General features: G+C 44.8%; 4 protein-coding genes across 4 annotated transcripts in view; 1 reads left to right on the top strand and 3 right to left on the bottom strand.

Annotated features, from left to right (window-relative positions):
* LOC309697249 (NLR family CARD domain-containing protein 3-like) overlaps nt 1-11,791 on the bottom strand; it is a gene marked incomplete at its 5' end in the record, with an annotated part of 36,384 nt that extends 24,593 nt beyond the window's left edge. Inside the window, 2 exons of the mRNA XM_082519006.1 lie at nt 9,557-11,354; nt 11,740-11,791. Of these exons, the coding sequence (XP_082375132.1) occupies nt 9,557-11,354; nt 11,740-11,791 (1,850 nt within the window). The remainder of the gene's footprint in view (nt 1-9,556; nt 11,355-11,739) is intronic.
* The window catches only part of LOC309702186 (protein NLRC3-like), a 374,484-nt gene that overhangs the window by 353,746 nt on the left and 4,420 nt on the right, over nt 1-16,318 (bottom strand). The window lies entirely within an intron of this gene.
* LOC309702174 (NACHT, LRR and PYD domains-containing protein 3-like) overlaps nt 1-16,318 on the bottom strand; it is a 126,514-nt gene that overhangs the window by 107,311 nt on the left and 2,885 nt on the right. The gene's annotated exons all lie outside the window — the stretch shown is intronic.
* On the top strand, nt 13,437-15,240 carry LOC309697240 (uncharacterized protein; the record flags this gene model as incomplete). The annotated part of the gene is made up of 2 exons (XM_082518996.1): nt 13,437-14,285; nt 14,457-15,240. Exons 1-2 carry the CDS (start codon nt 13,438-13,440, stop codon nt 15,238-15,240), a joined length of 1,632 nt encoding a protein of 543 aa, XP_082375122.1. The 5' UTR covers nt 13,437.

Raw genomic sequence — 16,318 nt, 5'->3', positions numbered from 1 at the left:
CTCTATATCCCGCAGCTCCTCGGATCTGACGCGGACGCCGACCACCAACTCCCCGCCACAGCGGGCATCTTTGTAGTTTTTCTCTGGGGGTTGCCGGTGGTGTAATCACCTTTACCGGCAGGCCCCGACTCGCCAGGTCAGCCGTTGCCTCCTCCACCGTGTTGTAGGTTTTCACTCCTTCTTCGAAAAAAACCTTAAGGCGCGCTGAGTAGAGGGTCCTAAACCGTACATTCTTCTCTTTTAGGACCTTTCGTGCCTCTGCATACTCCTTCCTCATAGCCATGATCTCAGGGGGGTAATCGTGGTCGAGGTTGATCTTGCTGGAATTCAGCATAAAACCTTTCTTTTGCCAAGCGAGCCTCAGCACTTCTTCTTTAACCGTGAAGCACAGGAATTTTACCAGGATCGATCTGGGTTGGGAGCCGTCCGGAGGGAGTAATGATAACACTCTGTGTGCTCTCTGAATTTGTAACGGTGTTGATGGTGGGATGGCGAGATTCTCCCGGAGTAGCTTCTCCACAAAGTGGGCCATAGATGGAGCTCCCGATTCTTCTCCCTCCGGCACCCTGTACAGTCTGAGCGACTCCCTCCTCGAGTAAGCCTCCAGTGATGTTAGTTTTGTTTGAAACTTTTCCTGCATGCTTTCTTCCATTTGCGCAACATCTCTAAAGTTAGAAATATCCTGTCTCAGAGTGACACTGAAAAACTAGTTCATGCATTTATTACTTCCAGGCTGGACTATTGTAATTCGTTATTATCAGGATGTCCAAAAAACTCCCTGAAAAGCCTTCAGTTAATCCAAAATGCTGCAGCAAGAGTCCTGACAGGGACTAGAAAGAGAGAGCAGATTTCTCCTGTATTGGCTTCCCTTCATTGGCTTCCTGTTAAATCCAGAATTGAATTCAAAATCCTGCTCCTCACATACAAGATCTTAAATAATCAGGCCCAATCTTATCTTAATGACCTTGTAGTACCATATCACCCCATTAGAGCACTTCGCTCTCACACTGCAGGCCTACTTGTTGTTCCTAGAGTATTTGAAAGTAGAATGGGAGGCAGAGCCTTCAGTTTTCAGGCCCATCTTCTGTGGAACCAGCTTCCAGTTTGGATTCAGGAGACAGACACTATCTCTACTTTTAAGATTAATCTCATATTTCCATTAAAAGTGTTGAATTTGACTGTTTGATGTTCTTTATGATCTCTGGCACCAGTTCATCTGTAGGCTGAGCTCAATCCATCCATTTAGTGAAATTATGTTTAAAGGTCTCCTTGTTTTCTGAGCGTGCACAGATCCTGAAGCAGAAAGCCTGGGTTAATAGAGAAATGATCATCACTGTGATGATGCTCATCATCTCTGACTGGGATTTGAGGTTTTGTCAAAGCAGCAAAGAAAGCCTGGCTATGTTGGACTGGGTGTGGAAGCAGCTCCCAGTTTGAGTTCAGGAGACAGACGCCCTCTCTACTTTGAAGATCAGCTTCAAACTTTCCTTTTTGCTAAAGCATATAGTTAGGGCTGGACCAGGTGACCCTGAATCCTCCCTTAGTTATGCTGCAATAGACGTAGGCTGCCAGGGATTCCCATGATGCATTGAGTTTTTCCTTTCCAGTCACCTTTCTCACTCACTATGTGTTAACAGACCTCTCTGCATTGAATCATATGTGTTATTAACCTCTGTCTCTCTTCCACAGCATGTCTTTATCCTGTCTTCCTTCTCTCACTCCAACCAATCACAGCAAATGGCCCCGCCCCTCCCTGAGCCTGGTTCTGCCAGAGGTTTCTTTCTGTTAAAAGGGAGTTTTTCCTTCCCACTGTCGCCAAAGTGCTTGTTCATAGGGGGTCATGTGATTGTTGGGTTTTTCTCTGTATTTATGAAGTGCCTTGAGGTGACTTTTGTTGTGATTTGGCACTATATAAATAACATTGAATTGCATTGTTAGTATCTCAGACAAAATCTCGTCTGTGTTCTGGAGCTTATCTTTGTGTTCTGCAACCCTGGTTTCCACATCATTAAGCCGCGCATTGGCTTTATCCAACTCACCCCTTATTTCCACCAGTTGCGCTTTCGTGTCTTTTCGAAATTCTTTCACCTCTTTCCCAACGCCTCTCAGTTCTTTCAGTATCAGCGTCAAACTTGCTGGGTCAACCTCATCTTCTGTCCCAGAATCCTCGCGGCTAGGAGTGGGAGAGTGGCCTCGGCTAGCCCTATAGGGGCTAACGTTAGCCCCTTCTGTTAGCTGCACATTGCCATCTTCCACGTTTTCAAACGTTAACTTCTTAGCTATTTTGTTCTTTCTGGACATCATTTAAACCCCTTTTTCCTCTTTATGTGCACTTAGATAGTGTATTAATTTACTTGGGGCAGTTTTAATAAGTTTCAGTCGAGAGCTCTCGTACTAGGTGTCCATCCCCACGAGCGCCGGAACCGGAAGCCTTGAATAAAATGTTTAATTGGTTCATTTAAAAAAAACAAAATGTCAATTGATCTGACCTCAGAGTATTTAGTTTACAGTTTAAACTTTGTAGTCCAGCAGACAGAATCTTCACTCCTGAATCCTGCACATTTTTGATACTCAGGTCCAGCTCTGTCAGAGTAGAGGACTGAGAGCTGAGCATTGAGGACACAGCTTCACAGTTTTCCGCTAGAAGTTCACAGACGTTGAGTCTGAAAATGAAAACATGAACAAAGACTGATGTTAAAGTGTAATCAGGGTGCAATAACTAATCTTATATTTTAAGAATCCTTGTTGTTTTATGCTGAGCAGATGTGGTACGAAACAACAGTAAATTGCGCATACCAGCTAGCTCCTGTGTTCACTGAGATATTCAACATCTCTTTATCTCAGTCGGTGATCCCCACATGCTTCAAAGAGTCCATCATTGTTCCTGTCCCGAAGAAACCCCACCCTGCTTCTCTCAATGACTATCGCCCTGTAGCCCTCACCTCAGTAGTGATGAAGTGCTTTGAACGCCTGGTCAGAGACTTCATCATTTCTTCACTACCAGACACACTGGACCCACTACAGTTCGCTTACCGTCCAAATCGTTCCACAGACGATGCCATCTCTCATCTCCTCCACACATCACTCACTCACTTGGACACTAGAAGGGGGAATTATGTTAAAATGCTCTTCATAGACTACAGCTCTGCATTTAACACCATAATTCCCTCCACACTCACCACCAAGCTGGAGCATCTGGGACTCAGCTCATCTATGTGTCAGTGGATCTCCAACTTCCTAACTGGCAGACCACAGGCAGTAAGGATGGGCGGACATGTCTCAGCCTCCACCACTCTCAGCACTGGAGCCCCCCAGGGGTGTGTTCTGAGCCCCCTGCTGTACTCTTTGTACACATATGACTGTGTGGCCACTACCAGCTCCACCACCATCATCAAGTTTGCTGACGACACCGTCGTGGTGGGCCTGATCTCTGATAACAACGAGACGGCCTACCTGAAGGAGATTAGGAATCTGGAGAACTGGTGCCAGAGGAACAACCTCCTTCTAAACGTCAGTAAGACAAAGGAGCTGATAGTGGACTTCAGCACTAAGCAGGAGAGGAACTACCAGACCCCCGTCATCAACGAGTGCCCAGTGGAGAGAGTGGACAGCTTCAAATACCTCGGAGTTCACATCACGCAGGACCTGTCATGGTCCTGTCACATCAACACCGTGGTGAAAAAGGCCCGACAGCGTCTCTACCACCTCAGACGCTTGAGAGACTTCCAACTGCCCTCCAAGGTGCTCAGGAACTTTTACTCGTGCACCATAGAGAGCATCCTGGCGGGAAACATCTTAACCTGGTTCGGGAACAGCACCATGCAGGACAGACGAGCTCTACAGAGGGTTGTGCGGTCAGCTGAGCGCACCATCCGCTCCGAGCTCCCTGACCTGCACTCAATCTACAGCAGGCGGTGCTGGACCAAGGCCAGGAAGATCGTGAAGGACCTCAGCCATCCCAACAACAGACTGTTCTCTCTGTTGAGGTCAGGAAAGCGATTCCGCTCCCTGAAGACCAACACAGAGAGAATGAGGAGGAGCTTCTTCCCGCAGGCGATACGGTCTCTCAATCACACCACCACACAGTACTGACCCACACATACAGTTCTTACACACACACTGGACTTTCTGGACTTTGGTTTTGCACAACACTGGTCACTATATTCTTCATTTCCGGTTAATACTTGTACAGCTGCTGTTATTGTGTATATATTTATTTATATTTAGATTTCTTCATACATTCTTATATAGTTCTATATTGTGTATTGTGTATTTTGTTGTACAGTTATTTTATTTTCAACTTTAATTTATATATTTATCTTTATCTTATTCTTCCCAGTTAAATTTACCCTTCATTCTAATTTGTGTTGTACAGTTATTTCATTTTTAACCTTAATTTATATTCTATTCCTTCCTAGTTAAATTTACCCTTTTTAATTTTTCATATTTATTTCCTATCTTATTCATAGCCTTTTCCTTTTTTGTTTTCTTTAGGTCACGAGCAGTTGTCCAAGCATTTCACTACATATCGTACTGTGTATGACTGTGTACGTGACAAATAAAATTTGAATTTGATTTGAATTTGAATTGATCAAGTTTACCTCTACTGTTTAAATTGCTGGATTTATTTTCTCAGTTAAAAACAAAACAAAACAAACAAACAAAAGAAAAAAGAATACAAATCGGTCAGACCTCAGAATATTCAGTTTGGCGTGTGGACTCTCCACTGCAGCAGACAGAAACTTTACTGCTGAAGCCTTCAGGCTGTCGGTACTCAAGTCCAGCTCTCTCAGACTACAGGACTGGGAGCTGACCACTGACAACAAATCTGTACAGTCTTCCTCTGACAGGTTACAGCTGCTCAGCCTGAAAAAAATAACAAGAACAACAAAACAATAATATTTATTATCAAATAAAATCTCTTTATATGTTGAATCTAAGTAATCAAATGTGTACAAATGAGTACACTACAATGCACAATTAAATAAAAAAATGTTCAAGAATTTAAGTGTAACAGAAGAAAAATATTTCAAATTAAACACAATTATTCCAATGTATGTAAATGGAAACCAGTGAAGACCAGGTTGATTTAGTGACAGTAGTTCAGTGTCTGCTGGCACAGGCCTGTGAGTACTGCAGTATTACACTTACTACAGTACTGCTGGTCACTTTATTAATTCTAATATGTGTGATTACTGTAAATGTAGTTATAAATAATGTATCACATCCTGGACTCTCGTTTCATTTTCTGTCTAAAAGCTGCTTTGGCTCATTCCCCTTTAAAGCCCCGCTCTCCCTAACTTTATTTTGATTGGATGATTTCATAAAGCACGCTGAAGGGGAGTAGCCAGTTATCATGAGCTCCATCTCCTCAACCTTCTGGTTTAGAAATTATAAGAAACTGTATACCTCATAAAAACCCGTCTTGATCCATGCTCAATCATCCAGGTTAGTAAATCCCAAAAGTTGATTCTGTTCATCTGGACGTAGCGCTTTCAGTGGGAGAAACATTTCGTCACTCATCCAGGTGACTTCGTCAGTCTCAGCTGACTTCTGGTTTCCAACCCTATAAAAAGTACATTTGCATAATGACTGAAACCAGCCCACTGAAGGAACAATAAGGCTGGGAGGTCAGTTCCTTGACCATTAGGTTTGAGTCATTATGCAGATGTACTCTTTATAAGATTGGGGAAAGCTGCAGTCAGCTGAGCCTGAAGAAGTCATCTTGATGAGTGACAAAATGTTTCTCCCGCTGAGAGCGCTACGTCCAGATGAACAGAATCAAACTTTGGGGGCTCATAAAATCATGATTAGAAATCTTCTCAGATGTATTTTTACATTTTAGATCCACAGCAACAAAGTTCACAGCAGGATGTCTCTGTTCAGTAATTATTATGCCCATTACCTGCAAACTGTGAGGTACGAAGGTAATGTCAGGTAAACACTAGCTGTCTGAAACTGTTCCTGTTAAATGTGTGTATAAAGGAAATAAGCTGAAATACAGAGACTGGGTGGATCTGTGCTTTGACACCAAACATTTCTTCCTGTTAAAAGGGAGTTTTTCCTTCCCACTGTCGCCAAAGTGTTTGCTCATAGGGGGTCATATGATTGTTGGGTTTTTCTCTGTATCTATTACTGTACGATCTACTGTACAATATAAAGCGCATTGAGGTGACTGTTGTGATTTGGCGCTATATAAATAAAATTGAATTGAATTACATCCCATTTCAGGTACCTGGAACCTGAACCTTCTCTGGAAACCTGGGACACTGGCGGGTTTCTCTTGCTTACCTATCTGCTCATCCTCTTTCTTTCTGCTCGCATGATGATTTCCTGGTTGAGTTTGTAAAGACTTTTGCTCAGGACCTTCTTGCTGTGCGGCAACAGTGCTAACCACCGTCCGCTGTATGTTTTTCAGTCATTAAATCAAACCATGAAAGATCAGCTTGCTTCTCGTGATGAACCTGTCTGTTTTCGATTCCACACCAGGGTCTGCCCACTGGAAAGTTCAGGGATAAGGGTGGAGGATACTCACACAAACAAAAAAACCCAGATTGCAACTCCAACTCTCTGTTCTAGTTAACCAGACCTTTCAGGCTCTTGTTCAATCAGAACCTCATGGAGTCTGAGTTAGCGAGACAGTTAAACATCCCTCTATGCCCCCTTAATCCGCCCATTCCCACTAAGTCATTAAATAACCGAGTGTCCCCTCACATAACTCAGCGCACAGAGCCTGTCACCCCTGGCAATCACAAGAAAACACTTACCTTTTTTTCTTTTCATGCACCTCACAAACCACTCATACTCGGCTTTCCTTGGCTAGAATTACATAACCCCCACTTAGACTGGTCAGGTCAGAGGGTAATCAGTTAGAGTCTGTTCTGTCATTCAAATTGCCTTGTTTCTGCCCGTCCACCGGAACCTGTGGAACCATCAACCAACACTGAGACTGTTTTAGATCTCTCCTCTGTCCCCACCAAATGTCATGATCTTCAGGAAGTATTTAGCAAAAGTAAAGCGCTTTCACTGCCACCTCACAGACCACATGACTGCACCATAGAACTACTCTCTGGCTCCACCCGGCCTTCTAGCTGGCTGTATAACCTGTCTAGACCTGAGTGTGCGGCTATGGAAAAGTACATTAAGGAATCCCTCGGTGCAGGCATAATCCAACGATTGTCATCTCAAGTTGGAACTTCTTTTTTGTGGGGAAAAAGGATGGCTCTCTCTGGCCATGCATTTACTTCAGGGGCCTCAGTGATATTACCATCAAGAATAAGTACCTATTACCTCATTAGCTCTGCTTTCAGGCCATTTCACAGTGCCACTGGGTTTACAAAACCCCACATCCGCAACGCTTACCACTTTTTCCAGATCAATCAGGGAGACAAGTGGAAGACCGTTTTAAACATGCCATTGGGGGACTACGAGTATTTGGTCATGCCGCCTGGGTTAACTAATGCTCCCGCTAGGCCTGGGCGATATATCAAAAATTTATCATTACCGAAATTTATGACTCTCATCGATGTCATTTTGCCCATGTCGGTAAATTCGGTATTTTAAAAAAAAAAGGAAAGGCATGTGCAGGTTGGCGATGTTCATGTCCCTTTAAGACGCTGTGCTACGTTACAGACTTGACGGGGTGGAGTGACATGACTCTACTACCTGTAACAAGACGAGACATGGGTGAACAAATGGAGGACGATTTAAATGTTGAAGCAGCAGCGACGGAGGTAGAGCTGGTGGAGGAGGAAGAGGAGACGCTTGTTAACAAAAGAAATGCATCATCAATCGTTTGGCAACATTTTGGATTCAACAAGGATGATATTGATCAAAAAATTGTTAAATGTAAACTCTGCAAAAAGACTGTTGCGTCAAGTCAAGGTAACACAACCAACCTCTTAATAAATAATATTTATTATTAAACTATTTTGTTTACAAGGGATATACATTTTTTAGAGAGCATGGTTACATATTGTATCCTACACTTACACTTGTTCAGTTAATAAATCTTAACCACTAAAAGTACTTACTACTATTGTCTTCATTTATTTTCAGTGACATTTTATAGTCCTTTAAAGTGGTCTAGGGGGAATAATATTATGAAAATAACTGGAGGAACTATGCTGCCTGCCACAGCCCCATCAAATGAAAAAAAAAACAACAAAAAAAACGTTTGTTTTTTTGGCACTTGGGGTGGTTATCGTCCATTTATCGTTATCGAGGTTAACTGCTCAATTTATCATGATATTGATTTTAGGCCATATCGCCCAGCCCTAGCTACCGCAATGTTTCAAGATTAGTTAACGATGTCCTCCGGGACTTCCTTGACAGGTTCGTATTGGTGTATCTGGATGATATCCTCATTTTTCCCAAAACCTGCGAGGAACATCAGTCTCATGTCCATGCTATTTTTCCAACGTTTGCTGGAGAATAAACCTTATGTCAAAGCAAAAAAGTGTGAATTCCATTCCTCATCAATAACTTTTTTCAGTTACATTTTGGCACGGGGGCAGGTGAAGACGGATCTGGCAAATGTGAAAGCTTTAACAGAGTGGCCTACCCCTTGTACCCATTGTAGATTCAAGAAGCATCTCCAATGGGTTTTGGGAATAGCAAATTTTTATAGACTGTTCATTTTCAACTATAGTCAGGTAGCTGCACCACTCAAGTCTCAGCATGCATCTGGTCCCCCAAAGCTGAAACTGCATTCACCAAACTTAAGTATCTGTTCACCACGGCACCTTTTTGGTTCACCCTGATCACAGCTATCATTGCAAAGGTGGACACATCAGAAATTGGAGAAATAAGACATTGAAGATAACCTCGTTCACTTACTGTAACCTCCACCAGTGATCTTTCTGATGCTGCTCTACCTCTGTTACAGTGACTCAGATTACCATCAACCAAGACCCATTTCCGGAAACCTACCACAGAGCCCACTTCATGCTCACAGCTTCAAGTGCTTGACTTCCGCCATAGTTCACAGTTCATGTTAAAAAATTCCAAGTGTCAAGTTCCTGTGTGTAAATAAAGCCTTCACGTCTAGTAATATTCAGTTCCTTCACCTTTGTCTGTATTTTGGGTTCACCATGTTGTTCTGGCCACACCGAGGTAACAGATTTATATTTGAAAAACAGAGAGACATGGGGGATTGCAATAAAGATGAGACACAAACCAGACCTTAAAATAAGAACATCTGAAAACGATGTAGGTGCAGTCTGGTAGCTCAAGTATTTGCTTTAAAAAACAGAGCTAGACTCCTGGTTGTTGGAGACAAGTGAACAACTTGAGGATAATAAACCTGTCAGAGGGGCTGAAGGATCAGAGCTCATGTTCTTATAGGCTGGATCTGGATTGTGCTTTGATTCGAGTTGAAGACAAAAATATTTCAGAAATGCTGACATGTCCTGCTGGAGAGAAATATTTAAAGTATCATGACTATTTTAGTGACTATTTTTTAATTTTTCTAAAGTGGTAGTGTTCTTTGAACTGAGCACCTCTGATTTATTTCCCATGATTTTAAGAATGAAGCGATGAGTTCATGTTTACTTACAGAGCTTTGTTGGAGGCTTTGACCACTGGCAGCAGCCTCAGAAGAGCCTCCTCTGAAGCAGAGTATTTCTTCAGGTCAAACACATCCAGATCTTCTTCTGATGACAGTAAGATGAAGACCAGAGCTGACCACTGAGCAGGAGACAGTTTATCTGTGGAGAGACTTCCTGATCTCAGGGACTGTTGGATCTCCTCCACTAGAGAACGATCATTCAGTTCATTCAGACAGTGGAACAGATTGATGCTTTTCTCTGCAGACAGATCCTCACTGAGCTTCTCCTTGATGTACTGGACTGTTTTCTTATTGGTCTGTGAGTTACTTCCTGTCTGTGTCAGCAGACCTCGTAGGAGAGCCTGATTGGTCTGCAGTGAAAGACCCAGGAGGAAGCGGAGGAACAAGTCCAGGTGTCCATTTGGACTCTGTAAGGCCTTGTCCACAGCACTCTGGTAGAAGTGTTTCTCTGCAGATTCTCCTGTTTCAGATTTCTTGGAGGTTGTTTGTTGTTGTTCCAGCAGATTGAGTCCAGAGTTGCTGAAGGTCAGATGGACATGAAGAGCAGCCAGAAACTCCTGAACACTCAGATGGATGAAGCAGAACACCTTGTCCTGGTACAGTCCTCTCTCCTCTTTAAAGATCTGTGTGAACACTCCTGAGTACACTGAGGCTGCTCTGATATCGATGCCACACTCTGTCAGGTCTGATTCATAGAAGATCAGGTTTCCTTTCTGCAGCTGATCAAAAGCCAGTTTTCCCAGAGACTCCATCATCTTCCTGCTCTCTGAACTCCAGTGTGGATCTGTTGCACGTCCTCTATTATACTTGACCTTCTTCACTTTGGCCTGAACCACCAGGAAGTGGATGTACATCTCAGTCAGGGTGTTGGGCAGCTGTCCTCCCTCTCTGGTTTCCAGCACATCCTCCAGAACTGTAGCAGTGATCCAGCAGAAGACTGGGATGTGGCACATGATGTGGAGGCTTCGAGCTTTCTTGATGTGGGAGATGATCCTGCTGGCCTGCTCCTCATCTCTGAATCGGTTCCTGAAGTACTCCTCCTTCTGTGGGTCAGTGAACCCTCTGACCTCTGTCACCCTGTGAACATACTCAGGGGGGATCTGGTCTGCTGCTGCAGGTCGTGTGGTTATCCAGACGTGAGCATAGGGAAGAAGCGTCCCCCTGATCAGGCTTGTGAGAAGTACATCAACTGTGGTGGGCATCGTAATATCAGTCACACTCTTAGTGTTGTTGAAGTCCAGAGGACCTCGACACTCATCCAGACCATCAAAGATGAACACAACCTGGAAGTCTTCAAAGCTGCAGATTCCTGCTTCTTTGGTTTCAGTAAAGAAGCGATGAACAAGTCCCACCAAGCTGAACTTTTCCTCTTTCAGCACATTCAGCTCTCTGAAAGTGAATGGAAATATGAACTGGATGTCCTGGTTGGCTTTGTCTTCAGCCCAGTCCAGGCTGTATTTCTGTGTTAAGACTGTTTTCCCAATGCCAGCCACTCCCTTTGTCAGCACTGTTCTGATTGGTTCATCTCTTCCAGGTGAGGCTTTAAAGATGTCTTCTTGTCTGATGGTTGTTTCTGGTCTGTCTGGTTTCCTGGATGCTGTTTCAATCTGTCTGACCTCATGTTCATCATTGACCTCTGCAGTCCCTCCCTCTGTGATGTAGAGCTCTGTGTAGATCTGATTCAGGAGGGTTGGGTTTCCTGCTTTAGCAATGCCCTCAAACACACACTGGAACTTCTTCTTCAGGGTGGATTTAAGGTTACGATGACAAACAGCAGCTGGAAGTTCTGAATAATAATAATAAAAATACAACTTTAACAATCATATTTTACAAAATGCTGATGACAATTTCTGACCCACTGAGAAATGACTGAACACACTGGTGTCACAAGTCTCTCATTTATCCAGCAGCTTAAATCTTTAGATAAATCCTCTTACGTCTCTGCAGACGGTCAGCCAGCTCCTCCTGTTTCATTCTCCTCAGGAAGTCCACTGTGATCTTCACAAATGCCTCTCTGCTGTTTCTCCTCTGCTCATCATCCTCCCTCTGAAACTCCAAGCACTGGGGCTTATTTGGATTCAGAGCCTTCTGGATCTTCTTCAGCTCGTTCTTCACAAAAGTGATGATGTTGTCCTCCAGCAGCTGGAACAGAATATTTATGAATGACCCACCACTCTGAACTTTAGTCCACACAACATCCACTTCTTTACGATCAAGGGGCATATCATCCACGAACTCTTTACCAATTATAGGTTTGACTTTATCTGATTAACTGAGACTTTGTCCACAACTCCATGATCCCAAAACGTTGATGCTGTTCATATGAATGCAGCGATTTCAGTGGGAGAAACATTTCACTGGTGTTCAGAGCTGAACTACCAACAGGTTGATGATCAAAGCCAGAAACTTGGAGATGTTTCAGGTGACTGAGTTGATCGTACAGACAACTGGTCTTAAAGGTTCACTCTGTTTACGCATACAGATCAGTATTTAAGGTTTGACTCTCATCATCCACTGGGGCACAAACTGGGCGTCATCAGGACACAACAACACAGAACAAACACCATCCCCACAGACACAGCAGCCAGCGAAGCAGAAGAACTTCACATCAAGAAGGTCCTGAGTAAATGTGAACGCTGGTTTGAGGGCGGAGTCAAGGAGGCCATTTATGTGAAAAGGAAAGACCATCTCTGAATGGAGGAGGGGCCTAAGGGTACATTTGTCACCATCTTACATGCTGTGATTGCAGCCATTCCCCAGCTCTCTGTGAACTGGACTCATGACCATTGATCAACAACCATTGATCAATGGTCATGACAATATGCGTACCAATGATCAATGAACTGACCTCCCAGCCCATTGTTCCTTCAGTGGGCTGGTTTCAGTCATACAAATGTCCTGTTTATAAGATTGAAACCTGCAGTCAGCTGAGACTGAAGAAGTCACCTGATGATGATGAAACGTTTCTCCCACTGAAAACATCCAGATGAACAGAATCAAGCTTTTTGGGATTTACGTACCTGGATGATTGAGCATCAAGACACAACTCTGTGACTTTTCTCAGATGAATAAATCCTCTCCTCCAGCTTTGTTTACATCTACCAGCCCTGTGGCGCTGCCCAGGGAAATAATCTATGTGAGAGGTGGAAAGTCATACAGGTGTCTGCTCCTGCCTTCAGTTATTTTATCTACTGTGTGTCAACTGGCTGAACCTCCTCCAACTGTCTACTGTCTCCCTAAACTCAACAATGACTTCGTGATCTATCCATTCTCTGACCAAAGACATCCTGCTGCAGGAGGTTAACATAGCAGCCAATGATGATCCCATTCACTGTGAACAACACATTTGGACCTGATTTGCTGCTCTGGTTTACACGTGAACTTCCACTGCTGCTGTCACCAACTTGAGAGGCTCTACAGAAAAACTGGACTTGTCCATAAAAATCATAAACTACATTACAAGGACAGCACTGCTCAATCAACTCTAATTACTACTGACATGTTATCTCTTCTAACTAAGGTACAGACACTCAAACTTGCTGCTTTCAGTGAGAAGTCAAATGTCTGAATATGAGCTGGAAGCCACTGAGAGTCCTCCTCCTTCCCGTGGGGTTTACTTCCTCTACTACTTTCACTATAAACACGCCCCTTTCATGCACCTGCAGAGGGCCACCAGCAGATGGAGCTGTCTTAAACAAATCCACTTGGATAGTTAGCTGTAGATGATTTTCTCAGTATGATTGTAGGATTTTGAGTTATTCTTTAGATTTATTTAAACTCTTATATTGTGCACAAGTGTTGAGCGACCCATAATTTCTCTGTAGTTTTCATAATCTTGGTAATCCTACATGAAATGTAGGATTACCAAGATGGCGGCGCGCACAGACGCAGCGGCTCACTGCTCCTCACGTTCGGTGTTTTGTTTTTTACTTTCTCTACGTGTATCTGTGTGGATGTGTGTGCTTTTTATCATTATACATCGAGTAGAGTCCACCTACAGTCGTCAGGACCTTTTGAGTTTGGGATTACGCTGTGCAAGGAGCATTACATCGGACTACCACCACTTTCACAGCATTCCGGAGGACATAATAAGAGCTCCAGGGTCTCCGTGGTTGGTTCTTCCCAGCGGCAAGACAAAGAGGAAACGTAAACAAAGGAGGCAAAAGCGTGGCTGCAGGGCGGGTCCACTAGCTCGGCTAAAGAAACAGCCATTTAAGCCACCGCTTCCGAGTATTTTCCTCTCCAACGTCAGGTCCATAACCAACAAAATCGACGAACTGAGATTACAAATTGCAGTCAATAAGTGTGTACGGGACAGCAGCATAATATTACTCACAGAGACTTGGCTGCAGCCATCAATTCCGGACTCGGCTATTGAGCTAGCAGGCCGCACGGTTCACCGTCACGACAGGAACGGCCACTCCGGTAAGATCAAAGGAGGGGGTTTATGCATCTACACCAATGACAGCTGGTGCAAAAACACAAAGACTGTAGACAGCCACTGTTCCCCGGATTTGGAATACTTGACTGTGAAGTGCAGACCCGTCTACATACCTCGCGAGTTTACTGTTGTCATGGTAACGGCCGTGTATGTACCACCCGATGCTAATGCTAACTCTGCCATGGAGGAGCTGCACAAGACAATAAGCAACCAGCAGAACTCCCATCCAAACGCAGTGCACATTATAGCTGGGGACTTCAACCATGCTGATTTAAGGTCAGTATTCCCCAGATTTGAACAGCATATTAAATGTGCAACGAGGGGGAAAAACACATTGGATAAAGCCTACAGCAACATCCAAAAAGGCTACAGAGCAACCCCTCTACCACATCTAGGTTTGTCAGACCACATGTCCATGCTGTTGATCCCTGCATACACTCCCATTAGGAGAAGAGCCCCCCCAGTCACAAAAACTGTGAAAACCTGGCCAGAAGGTGCATCACATCAGCTGCAGGACTGTTTTGAAAACACGGACTGGAGCGTGTTCGAACATCAGGACCTTGAAGAGCACACAACATCAGTGCTCTCATATATTAACTTCTGTGTCAACAGTGTCACTGTGGACAAACGTCTCCGGGTGTATTCCAACCAGAAACCCTGGATGACTAAAGAGGTCCAGGTCCTGCTGAAGCAACGTGACGCCGCTTTTAGATCCGGTGATGGTATGCAGTACAGTGCAGCCAGATCTCAGTTGAAAAGAGGCATCAGAGAGGCCAAGGCAGCGTACAAGAGAAGGATCGAAGACCACTTCACCACCAACAACTCACGACAGGTATGGCAGGGAGTTCAGCACTTAACCAACTACAAACCTGGCAATACCACGTTGACTGAGGGTAACGCGGAGCTTGCAGAGGAGCTGAACCACTTCTTCGCACGCTTTGAGGTGAAGGGACCAGAGGCAGCAGCAGCAAAAACATCGGACAGCAGCAGCCCAAGCCTCATAGTGCAGGAATATGAGGTGAGGCGCACACTGAGGGCAGTGAACCCCAGGAAGGCCACCGGACCAGATGGGGTAACCGCAAAGGTCCTAAAAGAGTGTGCAGACCAGCTGGCTGGGGTCTTCACTAAGATCTTCAACACTTCACTGTCCCAGTCCTGCATCCCGCCGTGCCTAAAGTCAGCCACAATTGTCCCACTGCCAAAGCGTACTAACATTAGCAGCCTCAGTTAGACCAGTTGCTCTAACACCTGTTATAATGAAGTGCTTCGAGAAACTGGTCCGACGTCACATCATGTCCTGCCTGCCACCCACACTCGACCCGCTCCAGTTTGCATACAGAGCTAACAGATCAACTGAAGATGCCATTGCTACAACGCTCCACACCACCATCTCTCACCTGGAAGTGCAGGGCCGTTACGCCAGGCTGCTCTTTGTTGACTTTAGCTCTGCTTTCAATACGATACTCCCGGACAGACTAATAGATAAACTGCTGGAAATTGGACTTCCTTCCACCACCTGCCGCTGGATCAGAGACTTCCTCTCAGACCGTGTACAGAGAGTTAGAGTGGGGCCTCATCTTTCCTCAGCCCTCAGCCTCAACACCGGCTCTCCACAAGGCTGTGTACTGAGTCCCCTACTGTACACTCTGTACACACATGACTGTGTTAGTTCCCACCCAGACAACACAGTCATCAAGTTTGCAGATGATACCACTGTGGTGGGGCTCATCTCAGGGGGAGATGAGACTGCATACAGAGCTGAAGTTCAGAGGCTGTCAGATTGGTGTGCAGACAACAACCTGGACCTCAATACCACCAAAACAAAAGAACTGGTAGTTGACTTCAGAAGGAGGAAGTCCGAGCTGCAGCCTGTCAGCATCAACGGGGAGTGCGTGGAAAGGGTCTCCAGTTTCAAGTTTCTGGGTGTGCACATAGACACAGACCTCCAATGGAGCTCTAACACCTCTGCGGTCTTAAAGAAGGCCCAACAGCGTCTCCACTTTCTGAGAATCCTCAGAAAAATGGACCTGAAGAAGGAGCTGCTGACCGTCTTCTACCGCTGCTCCATTGAAAGTGTGCTGACATATTGCATCGGTGTGTGGTTCTCCAGCTGCACCACAGCACACAGAAAGGCACTCCAGAGGGTCATCAACATGGCCCAAAAAATCATTGGACATCCTCTTCCCTCCCTGAAGGACCTGTACAGCACTCGCTGTCTCAAGAGGGCACGCAGCATCCTACGGGACTGCACACACCCAGGACACCGGGTGTTTAAGCTGCTGCCGTCTGGCAGGAGGTTCAGGCTGCTG

The sequence above is a fragment of the Aulonocara stuartgranti genome, assembly GCF_965226115.1.
Source record: "Aulonocara stuartgranti genome assembly, chromosome: 3".
NCBI lineage: Eukaryota > Metazoa > Chordata > Actinopteri > Cichliformes > Cichlidae > Aulonocara > Aulonocara stuartgranti.
Note: the sequence above shows the minus strand (reverse complement) of the source record. Positions and strands in the feature narration are given on the sequence as shown.